At 34.7% G+C, this 23235-nt stretch overlaps 1 protein-coding gene across 1 annotated transcript; it reads right to left on the bottom strand.

The window, feature by feature from the left end:
- Nucleotides 1-3555: 3555 nt before the first annotated feature.
- LOC100375492 (dihydrolipoyl dehydrogenase, mitochondrial-like) lies at nucleotides 3556-14047 on the bottom strand. The gene is made up of 12 exons (XM_002740221.3): nucleotides 13979-14047; nucleotides 12687-12845; nucleotides 11833-11971; nucleotides 11290-11390; nucleotides 10860-11009; nucleotides 9539-9640; nucleotides 7708-7796; nucleotides 7133-7337; nucleotides 6732-6802; nucleotides 5096-5346; nucleotides 4380-4546; nucleotides 3556-3893 (listed from the first exon to the last, which is right to left on the bottom strand). The coding sequence occupies exons 1-12, from the start codon at nucleotides 14021-14023 to the stop codon at nucleotides 3828-3830; spliced, it is 1545 nt and encodes a 514-aa protein (XP_002740267.1). The 5' UTR covers nucleotides 14024-14047; the 3' UTR covers nucleotides 3556-3827.
- Nucleotides 14048-23235: the final 9188 nt, after the last annotated feature.

Below are 23235 nucleotides of genomic sequence, written 5' to 3'. Positions count from 1 at the left end.
CCCCAAGTGACTGTGGTTTTATGCCGCATTCAGGATGGCAAGATGGCGGCCCCCATATAGTAAATAATTAATTAATTTTATTGTTACGTATGCGCCAGCTGACTGTGTTTACACTGTACTGATGTCATATTATTACGTATATATCAAACCATGGACGTACTAGAGATCTCTAGTACGTCCATGATCAAACAAAGCTACGTTCTCACACGTCTAAAAAAACGCCGGTGTTAACACTGTTTTTTGGTTGTGCAAATATTAGATAATCTGCTGAATTGTCTGCTCGCATTCTCACTTAGTGAAAACACCAGGTGTTTGAGGATTGAATGCTGGCCTTCCACCTAATATTTCGTGTAGTTCATCCCAAAATGGCATAGTTTTCGGATCTCCACCGCTTCTGTTGTTGTGCTCAGATCTTCCGTTGACATTGTAATGACATCCTGTCCAACCCCTTTTCAGCCGCTTTTTCTGCAATCACAGCATATACTCTAGCATCCCTAGACGTTCCGTCCATCATTCTTTAAATATTCGATTCTCTCCATACAGATATCAGTATTTTCGTTTCTTCGTCTGACAGTTCGACATTCGAAACCGCTGACGCCATCTTGTGTAATAAATAAGCATAAATAAGTCGGAGATAGAGGGCGTTTTGCCTTCGTATTGTGTTCACATGGCACATTGTGTTATGAAAGAGCCGGTGTGACAACGGAGTTTAGGATCTGGTCCGCCGCTTTTACGACGGTGTAAAAACCGCCGACGCCACAACGGCGTATTCTGTTCACAAACACATTTTAACAACGTTCTCAAATAAAAAGGCGTTGTGACAACGGCTTATTTCATCCAGTGAGAACACCACTCAAGTTGCAACTAATAAACTCAACAATATTTATTAAATTCAAAATATTCAGTTTGAAAAGAATGTTTATGATCCCTTTGCTAAATAGAAGAATCCTACTCTTCAAAGAAAATATCTAAAACTTACCTAAATGTCATTTTATACTTGGATTTTATACATTGATTTCCGCTAATAACAAGTCTGAGTCAAAACAAGGGTAGAATGGTCATCACCACCAAGGGTGCTATAAGTTCACATGATGTATCTACACAGTGTTGTTGAGAATGCACCAGAACAGGATCCCTATCCTCATGCAATCCTTGATAGCACAAACCCCCTTTTATATTGGTCGTGACAGAGCCAAATGTCTTTGCCCTCAGACAATTAGAGGTGGTGACAAGCGAGGGTCAAAAGCAGAATTGTTTGAATACCTGCTCTGCAACCAACAAGGAATCTTGGAATGTCCTGTGTTTTGCTGTAGTACAATGGAGTAGGACAGGGTCAGATCGGCTACTCGGGCATCCCAGTGGGATAAATTCAGACGATGCAACAATGCAAGTGAATTGTAGAAGCTCCTAAAAACCACCAATACTTTTGGCACAAAAGCCCAAAAATAGAAACCGAAGACAGAAAATGTACTAAATGCAACCTACTGGAGGATGAAATTCGTTAAATCACAAAATGTAAACTTTACACAGATGAAAGAGAGTTGTTATATTCACATTTTTCAAAGAAAATTAACAATTTTCAACACTGTACAAACAAAGAAAAATTCATTCATATATTGAATACAAACAACAAATATTTACTAACAGAGCTTATCAAATTTATAAAAACAGCAAATACCATTAGAGAAAACCACCTAATGGGTCATTAATATTTTTTTACATTATTCCATGTAACTGTATTGTAGTAGATTTTAGATATCTAATTTATGTTTATTTTAACACCTTTATTACATTTCATAAACCAAAATAGATATGTAATTCATTCTACAAGGTTGTAATAAAGAATTATCTTATCTTATTCAATGTCAGTTGATGAAACCTTCGATGACCTGTTTGCTGAAATGGTACAATGTTAACAGTTGAACCACTCTTGAAAGCAGACCATACCTTAAAAGACGCGTCTATGAGCAGACAGTAGATACTATAAATTCATTGATCAAATGACATGGGGATTTAGGTATCAGAACTTAGGTATCAGTCATACATGTGAACGAGATTTACTCAGAAGTGGCGTGTCAGTAAAATTTGTCATTGTTGAACTTGGGTCACATAGCAGTGAACATAGTTTAGATGGTGAATTGGCAGTCATGAAAGCTGGGTTGAAATCTTGTAGTGAATTAAATTCAGCGATGACACAAGCAAATTTGGTTCATCTGCGTGATCCATAGTTTACCCTGACACTAGGGGTCTCAAGTGCCCCTTCAAGTACATGCTGTCTTGCCCTACTTGGTCACCCTCCATATCCGGGGTCTGACCACCAGCAACACAAACAATGTTTTGAAACTATCCCAGAGTTTCGGATCCCAATTAGAGCACACGCACTCACGGCAAAAACCCTGAACGCATTCTAAACAATACTATGTGGAAATTCCTACAAAACAGATGACTCTGGTGATGACTCAGGAAGTGAGGAGCTCTCCTTCGAGTGCTTTCCTTCCTTCTGGTTTTAGTTCAACAAGGCACGCAGAGTGGAACGCAATTACAGTTGAAAGTGAAACTGACAAATGGTCAAATGTGTCATCCGAGTTTTTTTGCATTCGGTACAAAAAGAACACAGGGACCCTAATAAGAAATATTGTATCCTACAAGACCCCACCGTCTTACTGTTACCAACGATCACACTCTGTGCGAAGAAAACGGAGTGAAGAGAAGGCAAGATGGTGCTGATCTCTTTGCCTCGGTCACGTGTTATGTGACGTGGAGGAAAATCCATTAGGTCGGATTTCTCTGGCTGAATCGCAGATTCATGCCTACAGTCATTTTGACTGACCAGAGTGGTTAATTGAACGTAGTGAATTTAAAGATATCAGGAAATGAACAAATCTAAGAGAGGTCTGTCCAAGGTACATATACACCAAGTATCAAAGCAACATCAATTGTAGTTTTCAAGAAGAAGTCGGAAAAGTGAACATTTGACACAAACAACGATGGACAATCACTCCGCTCTGATATACTCTGCTCGACAATGTCAATAGCAGAGCTTAAGATGCCATTCAGATTGTGAAAGTTTGCACACAAGACAGGAAATCGTGACGTGACATACATACATACATACATACATACATACATACATACATACATACATACATACATATGCTAAACAGTTTTTGATAAAATTTATTTGAAACCACAGTATGATAATACAGAGAACATGACTATCATTGAATGCACACAAATGGCTACAATTCGTATTGCCACCTCTCTCGATAAAATTTATGAAACTGTACAATTTAAAGCCAGCGTGGGAGTAGATGCATCAGATTTCATATCTATTAAAGTGTCACATATTGCTTTACCAATGCACAGCACACTAATTAGGAAACGTTATTGAGGCATAGTAGTATGATTACTTCTACTAATGTCATCACATGTACATTCTCATTAGAAGTATAATCTCAAAGGGTGGATGTATGTATCATAACAATAACTGGCACTTTTTTTTATTTTGAAAATGCCAACACTTTTTCTAGAACAGCTTTCCAAACACTTTGCACATTGTTAGTTTCACTAGCCTTCACAAATTTATTTATGTTCCCACAAATTTAAATAAAAGACATTATTATGCAGAACTACCTTTAATTGGTGTAGCAGCTTCATTAAATAGGATAGCTTAGTGAGCAGAGTAGGTGGGGGTAAGAAATGAAAATAAACATGATCACACAGCAAATAGAGGAATAACATCCATGACCGACGAGTGTAATTACCGGTAAATTCATAACGCCCCTCATTGAATTAAACTTGTCAACAAACAGAGATATACATTTAGTTTAAAAGTTGATTGCTTTTCCTGTCCATGCTGCCAAATTCGCTTCACGAAAGGCTTCTGAACATGTCTAGGGAAAGAGCAAAAAATAGTTGTTAATACTAAATATAAATACCATTTATAGAAAGTTCATAAGAAAAATTTGTTTCGGGTTACATTACATGTTAGCAATGATGGTTAGAAACAAAGAATGACAAAATATAAATGTAAAGCGTGTGACAGTATGGATAATGGAGCTATACAAGATGCTAACTCTATAATGAGATTTGCATATCACAACAGGAGCACTGAATTTGACATGTTCCAGAAAAAACATTACCAGCCTACATCATCAATGTGGAATGCCAGAAACAATGTGATGTGAAAAACAATGAAGGGAATCACCCCTACCAGGGTATTATCAAACATATTATTGCTTATCAATACTTTCCAAGCACATGTGTAAAAAGAGCAGTTTCAAATCACAATTCACCCATGAGAATACAAAAAATACAGATAATATGGAAAGCAGTGAGTGGCTGAATATCTGACCAATTATCATTCTGGTATTACTTACTGGATGTGCATGGCATACTCTGGCTATGTCTTCACATGATGCACCATACTCCATAGCCAATGCTGCTTCGTTTATCATTTCACCAGCAACTGAACCAATAATGAAAGCACCTAACATTCTATCTGATGTTTTATCAGAAAGGATCTTTACTAAGCCATCAGTGTCAGCTAGATTACCAAATAAGATAGAAGTGTGTGGTTAGTGGCTTGTACATGGGTACATATATTCAATACATTATTATACACCTGTCACTGTAACGGCATAATAAAAACAAACATGGCTGCCACCAGGGTTTGACCGAACTCCACACAAAGAAGTTCGCTGATTCTGTTCTAAACTTTTTGGATTTCGGCATTCCCATGATGTATCATTGAGAGGAAAAGATGTATAATAATAATGTTAATAAGAGGATATCATAAAGTACATGTATGCACTCAGACAGTATGCTGTCGCATCAACCACCGCTGTGCGTCAGTCGCTACTTGCGATGTACTGTCTTTGTGCTTCATTTGACATGTGAAAAAAACTTCTGATTAAGAGGGCACTCAGTTTCAAGGCTAAATAAAATTTGGATTTCACCTCTCAATCTCTAAATATTTAACTAAAAATAAATTCGGTAGCTGCCCAATTTAAATCATCCATATCAACTAGTGACTACACTGTCTGACGCAGACGACAGTAACATCAAATATGATTAATAAGTTTGATTATCTTACCATTTGTTTTAGCTCTACTATTAGCCATAAAGGGGAATTTCCCAACGTTGTACTGAACACCTTCCTCCTTCAATTGTTCTTCTGTTTTACCAACCCATGCCACTTCAGGGTGTGTGTAAATAACTGAGGGAACACAATTATAATCTATATGTACAGGGGCACCACCAATTCCTTCCACACACAGTATACCTTCGTCTTCAGCTTTGTGGGCAAGCATGGGACCCTGGATGCAGTCACCAATGGCAAAAATACTACAAAAAAATAATATAAACATATATGATTATATCAATTTTTAGCTATCTGTATTGAATTTGGTGTGTCTGTCTGTGTAAGCAAAAACATAAAAACTTGCGAGTAAATTTTATATCAAATTTGGTACATAAGTTCTTTGGTTAGTTTCGGGGCAATGTTCATACATGGCAGAGCTCAAGATGTTAATAATTATTATACATCTGTCACCATAAATTACAGCGTGCCATAATTTGGAATGATTACGCGCATAAGCATCCTCTAACAATAAAAACAAACACGGCTGCCACCAAGGTGGACTTCATACAAAGAAGTTTTCTGATTTTGTTCTAAACATTTTGGATTTCGGCATTCCCATGATGTATCATTGGGAAGAAAAGATGTATAATAAGATTATTACGAGGATACTGCAAAGTATGCACTCAGACAGTACACCGTCACATCAACCTCCCCTGTACGTCAGTTGAAACCTGCTGTACTGTCTTCGTGTCTTGAGGTATCCTCGTAAATAACCTCATATTATTTATACTGTCTGCAGTGTTCATACCAATATTCTCTTTTGTTTAGTAAAAGGATATGCCAATGGCAAACAATATTATAGTCTTACTGTATTTACAGGCATCTTTCTGAGATAAATGAATTGGAATACATCATCCATTCTATCTTGGTAGGGTTCATACTGCCCTCTGGTGTTCATACCAAGATTTTTCTTGTTTTTTTTAAAGCTAATATCAACTTCCTCTACCAGTATTTGTTGGTTTGGTATGTATTCAAATGAAGTCAGATGTTATTGTTCAGCATCAAAAATCACCATCATTTCTTTTTTGTTGCATGTCAAATAGATTCAAACCTTACCAGTATTTGAGGAATTTTCGTGTGATCTGTTAAATTTATCACTATTTTTGGCAAATCAATTACATAATTTTGCAATGAATTTCAGACAAATTGGGGTATTTATTATTTCTTTATTTTAATGAAGAGCAACTGTAATACTGTGTGAAAATTAATTAGAGAGACCTGGTTAACAGTCTGGAGATGGAGAGACTGAAGTTTTAAAATCTGATAGGATTTTATAGCTTACACTGTGACAGCATGTATTGAGAACAGAAAACAGTGAGTAGACAAGGGCATACTGTTTGACTCACATCGGTAAGAGAAGAAATTTTTATTATGGAAAGGTGAATTAGTAAGTGATTTGAAAAATTGTTTGGGGAAAGTGATGGCACTATAGTTCAGCTACCCTATCAAATATAGTCCCCTTTCTTATGAAAATGGAGTGACATTTTATGAATAATATTGTTGTCACCTAAAACAAAAAAAAGGATGGTTTACAAATGACTGAAAAGTGATGAACAGAGAAGTGACAGTGTAGACTATTTGAACTGACCTTGGCACAGAGGTTTGGAATCTACCATTTACTGGAATCCTTCCTCTATTATCAGTTTCTATTCCGATTTCCTATAGGGAAAAAAAAACATAACTGACACACACTACATATATAATGGATTCCAGAGCTCTTTTACTAAATGTAAATGACTTAAACTTGATAACAATTTGATATCATTTATGATTAGGGAACTTGAATTGATGATTGTTGCTTCAAACAATGTTACAATTTGAAGGGATCAATTATGTTGACTTTATCATATCATCATCATAAAGCCCAGACAAGAACACAATAACAATTATTAACGATGATGACAATGACAACAGAAATGTTTCCCTTAATATACCTTTTCCTTCTATCTATGATGTTACAGGCAAGGTCAAAAATAGAATGGCGCTTACCTCCAATCCTAATGTCTCTGTGTATGGTCGTCTACCAATACATACGAGCAACACATCACACTCTAGTTCATCTTTCTTACTGGAATCTTTCACTGACTCTACGCTAACTTTCACTTTTCCATCAGGTGTCTTACTTGCTGCAGTCACTTTGGTGTTCAGCTTGAATTTCATTTTCTGTTTCTCCAAAATTCGCTTAAAGTTTTTACTGTGAGATAAAATCAAGATCAGTTAGTCAACAAAACAGACTAATGAATCTTAGGGTAGTGAAAGAGTTTTGGTCTTTATATACAATGTATAGCCATCAATGTTTGAGTCAATGAAACATAAAATAACACAAGTCATGTCTAGTGGTACCAGTGAAGCGTTATCCACAATGGAATAGATTTTTATGCAATAAATCACACATGGGAAGGGGTTATATTAGGACAAACTTTGCTACATCAGGAGATATAATGCAAACAAAAAACTGTAATAATTTTAATCACAGCTCACCGGAATAGCAAGAACTCTTTTGTTGAGTTCAACAACACCCCATTTATTGAGGATGAATCATAAATGTGACAGGGAGGACTAACCTTATTTCCATATCTATACCCAAGCCGCCAACGTGTCCAAGAAACTCTACTGCTGTAACTTGTGAACCCAGGCGTGACCACACCGAGCCCTGAAAAACAAAGACAAGTACAGAACTATTAAAAATATGTGAGGGCCTTTTATTAAATATTATCATCTGTAATTGTGTTTTATCACTGTAGCTTTTGCATATTAGTCAAGAAAAAAAAAATATGCATATGGACAGGTACTGGACAGGCATATTACCGACAGGTCAGGTACAGGTATATTACCGACCAAATATGAACAGAGGTCATTTGACGTTATTGGGAGAGGAGAGGAGAGGACATCTTCTTCTTGTGTAAGAACACCTATATTGACCAGGTATAATTTGAATTATAAGTCAATGTATATAAAGTCTTTTTTTCCTCACACAAAATCTAGTTATACTTTGATGACTGGAGTCAACAAGAAAATACCTAGAATGTTTATAAATTGTACATGATAGTTGAGGAATGTAACAAGCAGCCTCTCGGCTGAGACAGCTCCGCTGTTAGCAATGCACATTTCAATTAAAAAACAGAAGATATCATTAGAAAATGAACAATATGCATAGTATCAATGCTATGGGACTTGCTGTTTTCAACAAGGATTCAAAAATATCATTTTTCACCATAAATGATTGTGGTTTTTAACGAGAAGTTTAAAACATCACTTTTTACCAAAAATGACAAAAATATTCACCAAAATTAGAGAATTGAAGATATCATTACAAAATGAACAAATCTGAGAGCGGTCCACATGTAGTACCTATATATGTAATATCAAAGCAAATGGACTTGCGGTTTTTAACAAGAAGTTTAAAATATCGCTTTTTACCAAAAATGACAAAAATATTCACCAAAATTAGAGAATTGAAGATATCATTACAAAATGAACAAATCTGAGAGAGGTCCACATGTAGTACCTATATATGTAATATCAAAGCAAATGGACTTGCGGTTTTTAACAAGAAGTTTAAAATATCACTTTTTACTAAAAATGACAAAAATATTCACCAAAATTAGAGAATTGAAGATATCATCATGAAATGAACAAATCTGAGAGAGGTCTACCTAAGGTACATATACACCAAGTATCAAAGCATTCAGGCTCATAGTTTTCAAGAAGAAGTCGAAAAAGTAAAACATTGACACGGACGACGACGGACAATCACTCATATAATAAGCTCCACTCGACAAAGTCGACAGCGGAGCTAATAAAAGATACTAAGCATACAGTAGAACACATGCTGGAATGACAGTCAACCCAAATCGCTGATGTCACATCAGTGTAAGCATCACCAATTACCAATCACCAATGTGGGTTATGTTATTATGGTGTATAGACTGTTTTTCCATTCATTGCAAAACCTCACATAATAACTGAAAGGTGCAAACCAAATATCTGCCACAAAGATCAATAAAGCTCATAAAGCTTGAATTTTTTTGTATATAGTTGTCGAAATGCTGAATTTTCAAAGTGAATGTCGCGTTGAGATACCCCTACTTCATCAAAATTGAACATTATCAATGCGTATATAAGCGTGAAAACACCCCCAAATATATGTTCGTGTTAGTCGAATCTTGCGCAATGTTTTGACGCCTGTTTTGTCCTGTGTTTACGTTTCATTTCACACAGTAAAGAGAAAATGGTCTATTATTTTTGTGCTTTATTTAAATTGTTGAATGAATACTTCAGAACTGACCAACAAATAATATGTGAGATTTGTATGGTCAATTATTTAGAGGTTATAGACGAAAAGGAGCTAAACACGATATAAGACATATATCCACCATCAAACACCACACTTACCAATTCTACCCCAATAACTCCAGCTCCTATGACTATCATTTTTTCAGGAACTTTCTCTAATGACAGTGCACCCGTTGATGATATAATCTGTGTTTCATCAATCTGTAGAATAGGACAAGACAAGAAATAATCTTTTAACAACATTTAACCAAAAATTTCAACAGTCAACTTTTATCACCTTCCACAAAATTAGCCTGGAGAATTTTTTTTCAAAATTTCAAACTTTAAAAAGATGTATCTATGAGAAATTATGTCTATTTGGTAATAAATTACCAACAGAATAATAGAAAATTTTTTCAAAATTCTGCTTTTTAGGATCCAAAGTGGTTGATAAAGAAATACCAAACTACAGGATTTTAAAACTTCAAAGGTGCATCACTATGACTAAGTGCAATTAAGTAACTCATAAATGACATCATTAAACCCCCATTCTGACTATTTAATGGACCTAGAAGAATGTCCATTCTAATTTCTAATGGCAACCAGTGTTTTAGCCAGCCACCAGTCCACCCACCTGGACTGGCAACTTTTTCCCATTTTTCTGTTTTTTCCTATTGTTCTTTGATAATTTTACCAAAATATACCCAAAACCATCTACATTTTCATTAAGTTTAATTGTTTTGGACTGGCAGTTGCAAATTCCTGGCTCGTAGCCTTATGGCAACACCTGCATATTTCACTGGACAAAATCAATGTGAATATGGTTAAATATCATCATCTGATTTTAAGCAATTTACAACTATGAATATCATAGTACTGATCATAGTACGCCGGTCGGATATTTTGCATTTGATGGTTACAAAAATACATATGTGTTTGTATGATATAATGTCTGATGAAGTTTGAATTTGATCAGTCCTGGCATGTCAGATGTGGATCCAACAAAAAGGCCACCAGTTGGCCATTGTGAATTTAAACCCAAAAATGTATGAAAGTGAGTCATAATCTGGTTTCAGAATGGTGAAAATGTGCAATTTTGATGCATTTCTGACATTAAAATAGCCATCATTCATTTTTCATGTGCATATCCAATATGTTGGATGTATGCGTAAAGTCTAAACTTAATCAGTCCAGGCATATCGAATATATGGATTCAAAAGTGCTTGCTACCAGTCGGTTATTTTGAGCTTAATAAGAAAAATAAAATGATGTGCATCAAAGTACCATGATGCTTAACGTATGTATAAACATAATCCATCTATACTGATTGAGATACAGTTCCAGTATGGTAAAAATGCGTGATTTAGATACATTCATAATAACAGTATGTAAATGTTAACAAGGCTGAAACAATCCAATATGTACCAAGCAAGTTACAGACCTCAATGCCAGGAAACGGTGTTACTTCTGATCCAGTAGCTATGAGAATATTCTTTGCTTTCACTACTTCTTTGACGTGATGTTGTGTTGTATCAAATACTGCAACTTCATTGGGGCCTGTGATTCGACCATACCCACTTAGACGGGTTACCTAGGTAAACAAAATTATCTTCATACATATCTTATTAAAAAATACATTGTACATCAGAACATTAAATCACAGTGGTCACTGAGCAAAGTAGTGATCAATATGGGGCCTATAATGTTGTATACGACATGCGTGAAATATACTTTGTTTTAATACACAAAATTCAAACATGTGCTACATGGAAACTACTACATTACACAAATTAAATTTTTATATTTGATATACCACCAATACCCTGTACACATGATAATTGCCTGTTATCGCTACTGAAACATTCACTTACTTTGTTCTGTTTAAACAAATGAGCAATGCCGCCAGTTAATGCCGTCACAGCACCAGCCTTCTGCTCCATCATTTTGTCTAAATTCAGTTTCAAATCTCCAGCTGTGATATTTAGAAAAAATGAAAAATTCACTCAGAGCGATTAAATGTCTAACAACAAAAAAGTTTAAAAGAACAATTCCGGAAATGCCAAACAAGACATAATTGGGTTGAAACAAACTACTTAAACATACTGACCAGCTTGAAAAGATGAAAATTCATATCACTATTCTTGAAATTAATATCAATAAATTACCAGATATTATCAGAATCAACACACACAAAATTTAACTTCAGTGGAAATAAAAACGAATTCCCAGCAACAACACAAATCTTTGGTAGGCGTGCGACCACATGCATACCTAATACATGAAAAAAAACTAATAATAAAATTGGGAGTACCATATACTTTGTTCTAATGCTAATCATGCAGACAAAGAATATCTTTACTCTGGGGACAAGGCTAACACTTGAAGTAATATACTTGAAGACATCAGTTACTTACTTTCAATACCCCTATTTTTAAAATCGCCAGAATGGACTAGATGATAGAAATGTGAATTATTTAATAATGCTTTTGACGGAATACATCCTACATTTAAACATGTGCCTCCAAGAGTTGCATTCTTCTCAACACAAACAGTCTATCAAAAGAAAAATAAGAAAACAGATTAGTTTTTTTTTTTTAAGCTTTTCCTTTTCACATGATAACAAAAAATACTTTTAATGTGATAATATGCATTGGTTTTAATTGAGTTTATAAATGAAATTTTAGAACAATTAAATTTTGAAAGAAAAACAAATTGGTTAAGTAGCAAATAATTCACAGATGTTTAAACCAGTAACGCTCGTATTACTTGCATGTTTTTGAGTTGATTATTACTCATGATTATAATATCACACAAAATATCAGTGTCTTGGTTTGTTACGAAAAGATTTAACATATTCTCATTGTAACCAATAGTTTTTCATAGTACGCGAACACTTGATACAAAATGATATCAGACATGTTTGTTTAATGCACTACTTAGTTGACCTGACACTGCAATACTTGACCTAATTCTCTGAACTGTGTTGAATGGCTGGCACAACACAGCTAGAGCATGCTTTTAAAACAGGCTATGTTGTTATAATGCTAGTTCTGGTTGGTTGTTGATACTATGAGATTTGAATGTGATTTGTACAGATGATGGCATGTACATGTATACTGGCAGGTATACATCAGTGGTCCTACATTGAAAGGGACAAGACATAATTTACTATCGAATAATCTCTCAGTCCATTGGTTATACAGTGTTCTTTCAGATGACACTTATCATGCATAGCATGTACATTAAAAAACAAATATATTTTGCTTACTTTCATTCCCAACTGTGCAGCTTTGATTGCAGCAACATATCCACCAGGTCCCGAACCGATGACACAGAGATCTACTTCACTTTTAGCTTCTGAAAAACACCTACTATTGGCAATTCCTATCAAAGGCAAATGGCCTTTTAAAAAATGTCTACGATGAGCCTGTATAATGAATAGAAACAAGAATTGGCATTGCACAGTTTTACCGGCAGTCAATCTCAGTTTTAAGTCACATGTAAATATCTACCAAAGAGCTCAATGCATGATTTGTATGTCAATTTCAATGCAGTATGACTAACAAAATGTGGTGATTATATTCATTGGTGAGAGATGACAGACTACAATCTTATTTTAGACAAAATCGCTGTCAATTTGACAAGTTTGATGAAATAACAAAATAACACAATTTACGGCATTACCTAAAAATAAGTGTGCAAACTTTCAACTGAATCAAGCAATATATTAGCCATGAATTGGTAAATGTGTGAACTTAAATAAAAACAAAAATGGCCACCAGTCGGCCACTTTTGTTTGCATCTCAATAACAGGTTACACATTCCCTCCACTTTTACCAATACGCAAACAGGATTGCACCGCGGCATTAGGGTCCAGTCTGACACCAACACTGCCATGTACACTAACGGACAAAGCCTAAGATCTATCAACACCCAAAGTAATAGAAACTACGGCTACAATCAAGGTAGCGTTCTCACACAATCCGAACCCATTACCATGACCTCAGGAGACCTTACAGTAATCATTTTTGACCCTATATATAGGTTATAATGATAATGTACCTGCACATGTTGTACATTTCCTTTTAATATGAATATCAACAGTTCAATAATATTTGGGGTTAATTACATATTACTTAGTAATTTTGCATATATCAATATACTGTCGAATCTAAGTATTAAAACACTTATCACTGTAAAATTGTTCATCACGGTGATGACACTGTGGCGTGACGATCGATGTCACCACATTACGTATAAAGTGTGTGCGGTACAACAGTCGATAACGGATATCATATAGCAAATGACTCACAGAGTACGTTTACAAGTTACATAACATAGCACATACTAGAAACTTGAATCGACTTTAATACAGTGTACTGAAATTGCACAAGTTGCAGTGGACATCTGATGGAATATGTACCAAGCAAGTTTAGTACTAGTGGAATATCGTAATTCTGCAAGTCGTCCTAAATCAATCTACTACTGACTGACACAATGCATTTCTATATAACAACTTGTTCACACATTAAACCCAGTACGAGGCCAGTTATTACTTACGCGAGCTAAGTGAGCAGAAACACGGCACCAACTCGCCAGCGACATCTTGATTTTCAATATGGCGACTATACAACTACGCATGCGTACAATGCTATGATTTATCGTCTAAACAGTGCGAGGGCGCTAGTATGTTTCCTTTTCAGTGACCACAAAACATTACTAGTATTGTCAGAGAACGTTACACGCGCTTATTAAACAAAGTTATCAAAGCTTTACTCAAAGTTCCATGACTTTACAGGTCATTATGTTACTATTAGCAGATTTTATAGTTTTTGCTTCTTTACAAATGTATATCGCCACATAATGTAATACTAGGGCATTTTGGGAAAACTTTAATTATAAATGGGGTATTCATATTGGCCTCAGATTGAGATCATTGTCAAACAAAGATATTTTTCTTGGAAACGAGGATTATTCATTACTACTGAACTTCCTAATAATTTGTGGGAAAAAAATATTTATACATGTAGAAGGAAAAAGCAAAATCCTAATTTTACACATTTTAAAAATTTTATTCAGGAGATTCAATACATTGAATATATTATTGCTAACAAAAATGGCAAATTAAACTCGCATAATAGGAAGTGGGGTAAATACCTAAAAAAGATTGTTTCAAGAAATGAGCAATTTTCTGAGCCATAACCCATCTCTGTATACTAGTTGTACTTATCATTTAATTAGATATACTATGTATGTATACCACTTGTACACAAAGACATATGGGTCATTCACTGCATCTATTTCTGTTTCCAGCTGTCTCGCCTTGTCTTGCCACTGGATTTCGATGGTCTCGAATGAGAGAGTGAGGTCAACGGCGCGCTACTTTTCCTCACTTTAAAAGAAAAGTCTTCAAGATACATAAGTTACCAAGGGATTGCTCATGTAGAATATGCAACTAATCTCATGGAACATTTTTAATTATTTGCTATATCCAGGATGTAAAACAGTAAATTTAACAGAAAACGATTTGAGCCATTTTACTGAAATATTTCATTTGTAAAAAATACCAGCATATTGCTGATGTCCGGTGAGAAAATGAATCATTATTACCATGGCAGTTTTTTTTTGGTAGCCAAGACTTACTGAGAGTGCCAAATTCCTAATCAAAACAAACTGTCATTTCACTGTTGACATAGAAACAATAACATCTGGTCATGGACACTCATAGTATTGAAAACATCTAATAGTAGCAGCCAGATTAATTTAGGAAAAATATTTGGTCCACATTATGCAAATTAATGAGCAGAACGCAAAACACTAACATGGCAAATTTACCTTGTGCAAAGATAATAATCACATAAATACTGACATGAAAAATAAGGGTCGAGTAGTTACTATTTCGTTGAAATTATTTACGTGATGGAGATGCCCGACGCACACTATTAGAAGACAAGCAATCAGAAAGATGATTAGTTTACTATTTTTAAATTAGTTGAATATAATAAAAATGACACAGTACACAGGTTTTTCTTCAACTTAAAGTGTATGAAGATTAAACACTAAAATCTCTGCAATGTTTTATTAAACTTAATACTAAAATACGTAGCTCACTCATAGACAACTTATTTACACACATACTAAAGGATTTTCTGAACAAATGCCCTATGGGAATATTTAAATTCCAAGTAGAAGCAACACAACTACAATTGTGCATTTTGGAAATCTATGTAGTGAAAAAGCAGAACGAAAGATATCTAGTAGCCCTTATTGAATCAGACTGCTTAAAACAGGCTAATATGGTAGCTGTCAGTTGGCCTGAAGTAGTAGAATATCTTCACATAGAAGTGTTATGTGTCATTCTAACTGCTACATCGACAGACAAGTTGCAGGGACAAACATCAACAAAGGGAGATCCCGTAGCAAATTGGTTATGGTTGTAGTACATGAACTTATCCCGTTGTCTGTTTACCTCGCAAAGCAAATCACATCCCAGATTCGATCTGCCACCTACAGCAGCTGAAACATTTTTTACACTTACATGGGATGATTTCCAGAATCCACCCTGAACTAATGTTATAATCACATGTCTGGTGCCATTTTATTTTTTTTGCTTCCTCATATCTTCAAATGTAACAATTGGAATTGGTAACCGTCCAATACCCACACTTGTGAAGATTCATGTGGTTACTGCGTGCATATGTATATAACGTGTGATAAATTACGTCACACAAAAAGTCAGATGGGGGTTATGCCCCGGGGTTATGCCAAATTACAAGTGTCTGCGATGCATGGTTTTATACAAATACGTTATCAACATCGTCTTCTTGTTCATCATGACGTGCAGCTATTGCAAGACAGAAGATAGTCCTTCAAGTTCAAATAGATTGTAAAAAGTTATATTTGTATTTTTGCGAAGATTGTAAACAACTATAAATGTAAATATAAATAGCGACAGTGTATTAGCTCGAATAGTTAGTAAGCCAATATGAAAGTAAATGTCACGTGTTGTAAATTTCACTGTTTTATTAAATAGACCAGCCTTGTACAATATAAATCGGTTAAAGCAGAGAAGTCGTCACCTGCGCATGCGCCAGGTGGCCACAGCGAGTCATTGTTTACAAACAAGCGTCTACCCATGAGTCTTTGCGTTATTAGCGTGTGTTGTTATCTTCGCTTGGGACTCAATTCCCTCGCGTGCGCAGGTGACGACCCTCCCGCTTTAAAACAAACTTTTCATTTTTTTTTTATAAACACAAATAATGTTGTTGTTGTTGTTGTTGCAACAGTACCTGTCCATCTCATTATTCTCTACACAAATACATTGCATTATGTCATTGCAGTATGAGTTGACGATCCATAAAAAAATCCAACCTCCATCATAAAGATCATTTTAATGAAATCACTTGGATGGTCGCTGTGCATAGGTTTGTGTATATTAAAAATAGATGGCATAAACAACAACAGGCGTATTTTATAAGCCTTCGAAGTCTGAGCATGATAATCGGTTATTTCATCATCGACAATTTATCTAATCAAATTATTCTTTCAATGGACGTATTTAATTATCCGTGCCTGATTATCTGAGTAAAATGGCAAATCGTTCAATATAACCCTATTGTGTTTAGGTAAATGAAATGTGGGTCATTGGCACAATAAGACAAATTTCAATAATCTGTAATTAGACCATTTAGAATAGGCTTGCAATAATAAACTTAACTGTTGCTGAAAAGACGCAACTTACGTACACTATTTTCTATTTTACAAAATGTACATGATGACGTCAATGTCGAATGTACATTTTATTTCTGGTGCGTCAAAGTATACAGATATACATACCCGCACAACTTTACAGTTCGTGTCAACGCCGCGATAACGAAACACAACATACTTTGTTAGTTAATGGTGTTTTAATAGTGTGTCATTGATTGGAATGAACAATAATAAAATAGTAATCCCCTAAACAAAACTGTGCAGTTACTCGACCATGCGGATTGACCTCTGTGCATCTGTCGGCCCATCTGTCCGTCCTTATCCAGCAATATCTCACACATGCTTGGGCCGATCAAGATCAGACTTCACATATATCATACACATGTTTATGAATTTGTTTCATGATTTAAATAAAGATGGCCGAAGAACAGCCATTTAAATGCTTAAAATGCATCAAAATCACACATCTTCTCTATAGATTGGTACATAAATTGAACACAATGTGACTTTGATGCGAAATAACGAGCCATACTGGTATTATGTGTTTTCCTTAAAGACACATATTTTGCTTGTACTTTTTAATCAAGTTATTCAAGCATTCAGAGAAGAATTATCTGAGCCAAAAATGATGAAGGAAAGGAATGGCAACAGTCATAAGTTATTCCCAGTATTAATGAATTTATACTTTTGAAACAAATAAGTAGCATGGTGTTCGTTCAGTTGAATGAAATACTCAAATCTCTAATATGCGTGTATTCCAAATTTACCGATAGATACATATAATTAAAAAATCGTGGTCTCGGGATGTCACAGAAAGAATCCTAGTCGTTTTTTAAATTTATTTTACGAGATATTTATCACGATTCAATTATATAAACAATAATGATGATGATAAATACCATGTAGTCGAACATAGTCTTTTTCATCAACTATCATCGTCTCAAGACAGCTACGGTCTCGTACTCTTCCAGCTACAAGCAGCATGATGCGCCACGTTCTAGCACTGGTAATCATTAATGGTTTGGGTACGCGTCTGATTTAAATACTGGTGAAGAGACGGCTTTTGATGTAGATAATGGTGAAGAGACGACTTTTGAGACAAGGGTAAGTATTTATGATCCCCTTTCAACATCTACACAGATTTGAGTTGGGATAAAGCCAGCGAAATACTAATAAGGAGTCGTGGTGCACGTGGATAGTGAAAATAGAATGGCTTATTTGTTGGATTCAATTTTACCGTTGTTTCCATACACAATTATGTCTCAATCCCAATTTTACTCGGTATTATAGGCTTAAAAATAAAAGGGTATATTGTGTATTACACTGTACTTATTAATGACAAGTATTACAAATTTACATTATCAACATTTTTATTGGTTGTTAAATGGGTTTTCATTGTGGTTTCTGGAAACAACTTTCAAGCTTAATTAAATAATTAATTATATACACATTTTGACATAAACATTGCCATCGACGCTAAAATATACGCACATACCACGATTAACATGCACTGATCATTATAGTTCATCAAATTTCGTACACCAAAAAGTATATGTTATACATGGCTATACCCAATTTATAAAGCGTGTTTTTATTTCACACACATTGGAGATTGGAGAGATAATGACTCGGTGGGGTGGGGGTAAACCACAACCTGTTCAAATATGACAAATATTAAACTCGTTTTGAATGCAGACGTAATGAAAAAATGAATATAAAAACAAACATTTAAAACATAATTTAAACCAAACCACTAGATCCTTGGAATTAGTGCAAATGTTTTCCAGAGGCCTAGGTATAAGTCAATGTAACGCCGTCCTAAACCAAAGGATGAGGTCCAATTTATAACCACCGTCTCGGATTTGTCCCCCAGCTTGTCCCACCATATTGAAGATTAGACAGAAATTGTCCAAATAAACAAATACATATAAATATAATTTTATTAATTGTATAATGGCCTTCGGCCCATTACAATCATACAAATTAATTATTGACAAGAAATAAATTTACATTACAAAATGTGCATGAAAATATAGATGAAGATATATAATGTGATGGGGATATTTACATACAAGCTTATTAGGTTATTCTCATTTGATCTTTGATTAAAAAACACTTATAAATAAATAGAGCCAAAGAGTTAATGATTTGGCTTTTAGAGGAACTTAATAGTTATACTAGAGTATTCAAATTTGGGGGCTGTGTCTCATTTCGCAGATACTTTTTCCTGATTGTGTCCCATGCAGTGCATTTTAGTAAAAAATGATATTCATCATCAATTTCTTGCAGGCATAAATGACAAATATGGCCTTCCCTAGGGATATTATTATGTCTGCCTCTTTCTATTTCTAAGGGATGGCACGCACATCTTAATTTTGCTATTGCTCTGCGCAATTTTAATTGCGGCAATGGCACATAGTTTTCAATCCCAAAATTTGTTTTGTATTGCCTATAATACTGCGTTTTTTCTCCAGAACAAATGTCTATATACCATTCTGTAAATCCAATATCCTTGATCCGTTCACAATATTTGTACAAGAACATATAAGAGTCCCCCACCCCTTGATTAAACTAGACATAACCAAATCCATATTTAAATAGCAATTCTATAATTTATGTGGCCTTTGTTCCTTTTCTTCCAGTGAAAGTAGCATCCGGTAACCTTTTTGGGGTAATCTGTTTTCATCCATGCTAGTAATTTATAACCAATATTTCGCACATCTTTTAACATAGTAACAAAATAAGAGTAGCCTCCCACAATCCCCTAATACTGTACAAGTTGGAGCATTTTTACCTACACCGAGGTATTTCCTACAATATGATGTATGTACACTTTCTAAATGTTGATATTGACCATATCTCCAGATTTTAGACCCATATGTAAGTACAGGTTGAATTAAGGTGTCAAAAATCTTAAAATACAAGTCTGCTTTAAAACATTGCATATTTCTTAAGTATCTTTTGATTGCAATCAATTTCTTTTTGCTTTTTATAGCTAAATTTTCTGTGGTAATATTAAAGAGCATTTATATGACAAAACCAACCCCAGGTATTCGTATGAACTAACAGTACTAATTTGCTTGTTCTCGAAGTACCACTTTTCATATTTACTGAGATATCCCCCATTTCTGTATACTACCATTTTAGTTTTATTTAAGTTGATATTTAGATCCCACTTGTTTGTAAACTCATACAATATACTTATTAGTCCTTTCAAGCCCAAGACAGATTTTGAAAATAAAGCAATGTTGTCAGCATACAATTATAATGAAAACAACTCTAACATGTCGTTCGGGATCAATTGTATTCCTCTATACTCAGATTCATCCAACATGCTTTGTAGCTCATTAATGTAAAATGAGAATAAAATAGGGCTAATCATGCACCCTTGTCGAACCCCATTCTTTAATTCAAAGAATCTCGAAGTGACCCCTCCTTTACGAACACATGATTTGACATCTTTATAAATACTTTGTAAAATTACATACATTTTTCCGTTGATACCATAATTGGTTTTAATAAGTCGGGCACTACCAAAAGATTCACATATTCGTTTTAGAAAACCTAAGATTTTAAAAGCCATGCTTACACAAGTGTTTATATAATCTCTAAAATGAAGTTTACTCGTTAATAAAACACCTAAATCACGTATACTCCGAATTTTAATATATGAGATACTGTATAATTGAATTACGCTTAATGCTAAAGAGTCATGACATTACATTTACTGAAGTAAATGTTTAGTTGCCAGCTAGAACTCCAACCAAATACACGATCAAGATATTTATGAAGCTTAATACAATCAGATGTGTACAGTTTCGAATCATAAGCAAAATAACGTGCAAACTGTAGAATTCTAAACGCAGCTTGGGGGGTCATTGACATACATCATGAACAATAATGGCCCCAAAATGGCCCCTGAGAGAACCCAAAAGTAACTCCGCACCAGTCGGAGACATGGCCACTCCAAATTACTTCTGGCGTCTTCAATGCAAACAGGATTGAAACCATAGTTATAAATTACCACAAACCAAGTCGAACGCCTTGGAAAAATCCAAGTGAGTAGAGTCAATTTGGCAGTTATTATCAATTTTGTGTTAATAAAATAGGTATTCGAAAATAACTTTCAAAAAAAGTTGTGGTAATTAAAGATCATTTTGAGCTACTCGAAAAACAAACGTACTTGGACTTGCACTAAAACTGGACGCATGGAGCCGGGAACAGCCACTGGTGGCGCTGTATACAATCGAAACCTATTGAAGCTTGAGCTCATGTAGATTTGAGTGTAAACCGCAGAAACAGTTGTTACATTTGGTGACCAGTTTAGTATAATGGAAAGCGTTTACAGTCTTCAAATAACCACAATAGACAGAGTGGGAAGTCAAGACCGAATATACGTGATTCCGGCGTTTCATACTAAATGCTTTCTATTAATAATTTCATTTTCAAATAATATTCATGAGATATGTCTACGTCATAACCTCATTAAAAGTTATTAGCATATTGTGTACGCAGTGCGCATGCTTCGTGTTTTTTTTCCGTATTCAACAACGCATGCGTCATGAATTGAAGTTAACGTTCCATGCAACGTAATGTTCAGCACCGTCAATGAGGTTTCAGGCACGACATTGATGGTGCTGAAGGTTGTGTTCGTATTCGACGCACACACATAAGCGACGCTATCAGATATATACACAAGCTAACAAGCCACATCAACCCAGCGACAGCTGAGGATTTGTACACACTCCCATTGTGTCATACGCTGTAATATGCAATTACAATTCAGGTTTTCCCATAACTCTGGATTGAATATATGTATATATCCATCTTGTAAGTTCCGGGGGGCAAGGGGAAATAGGTGGTACAGGTTGCAGGATATAAAAACGGCGTTTTACGTTTTTACAGGAAATAAAATGAAAACTCCATTTACATTTTAGGTTTTTTACACTTTACAGATAAAGCAAATTCCTAATTACATTTTACATTTTTATATTATTTTTAATAATTTGAGTTTATAAACCAAAATTGGAAATTGCGTACAAATTACGACATTTAATTTGGAAAATGCTTTATACGCTTACAAAAAAATGTCTTTGTGCAAATTACGGACGAATAAAATTATTTTATTGATTTAAATTACATTATTATAAATTATTATTATTACCCCTTGCCAACCCCTCTAAGTTGTATATGAAAATCCGAGGATAATAAACAACGCCCTCGTCGGTAAAAATAATTGTGTACAATAGCCGCCCAAAGTGTTCAACTAAAATTTCGTAATGATGTGATCAAACTTACCTCACTTTTTTGTACTTTGAATGAGAAAGCTCTCGCTGAAGTCGATGTTATGGCATTTCACCACAAAACATTGTTTGAAATACTAGTAGAAAAAAATTCTAATCAACACAAAATGGTAATTTTGTTCATTTTCCACTCTCACTTGACAATAAAATATTTACATATAATGTTACATTTGTAATCATGCATATACCACGATGTCGTGTCTGAAATAATGCATTGTTAAAGATAATATCCTAGCAAAGTGTTTATGTTTGTGGATTGGTAGTTTTTTTTTTTATTATTTCTGATCGGATGCGAAAAAGTGCGAGAGCGAACTATATTTATTGTACGACCGTGTTTTCTCACTTTTCGATAACTGAACGCAAACAGTAATGACCGCAAACCTAATGTGTAGATGGCGACTGGTTGGGGTGGGTGGGTGTAGGACCAGACTAGGTGGGTGTCAGTTTATTTACCTTTTTTATTTTATTAATTATAAAATAAATTTTATTAATTATTATTATTTGTATTATTATTTTTTTTATTCTTCCCCCACCAACCAGACAAAAACCAACATGCTTAGCAATTAATGATTGATAGAAAAATAAATATAAAACAAATTAACCTAAAAAAAGAAGAGTAAACGAATCCCCCACCCCGCCACACACACACACACACACCAACAATAACAAAGATCTTATTTTTTTCATATTGATTCTGAATACAGAAAAATCGGCTATGGAGTTGTGCAACATTAAATACCACATTGTTGTTATTGTATGTAATTTTCATAAAAATATGCGTAAAAATATGTTGTTTTGGCAGGA

This window comes from Saccoglossus kowalevskii, chromosome 3 (assembly GCF_978046115.1).
Source record: "Saccoglossus kowalevskii chromosome 3, keSacKowa6.1, whole genome shotgun sequence".
In the NCBI taxonomy this organism is placed as follows: domain Eukaryota; kingdom Metazoa; phylum Hemichordata; class Enteropneusta; family Harrimaniidae; genus Saccoglossus; species Saccoglossus kowalevskii.
Note: the sequence above shows the minus strand (reverse complement) of the source record. Positions and strands in the feature narration are given on the sequence as shown.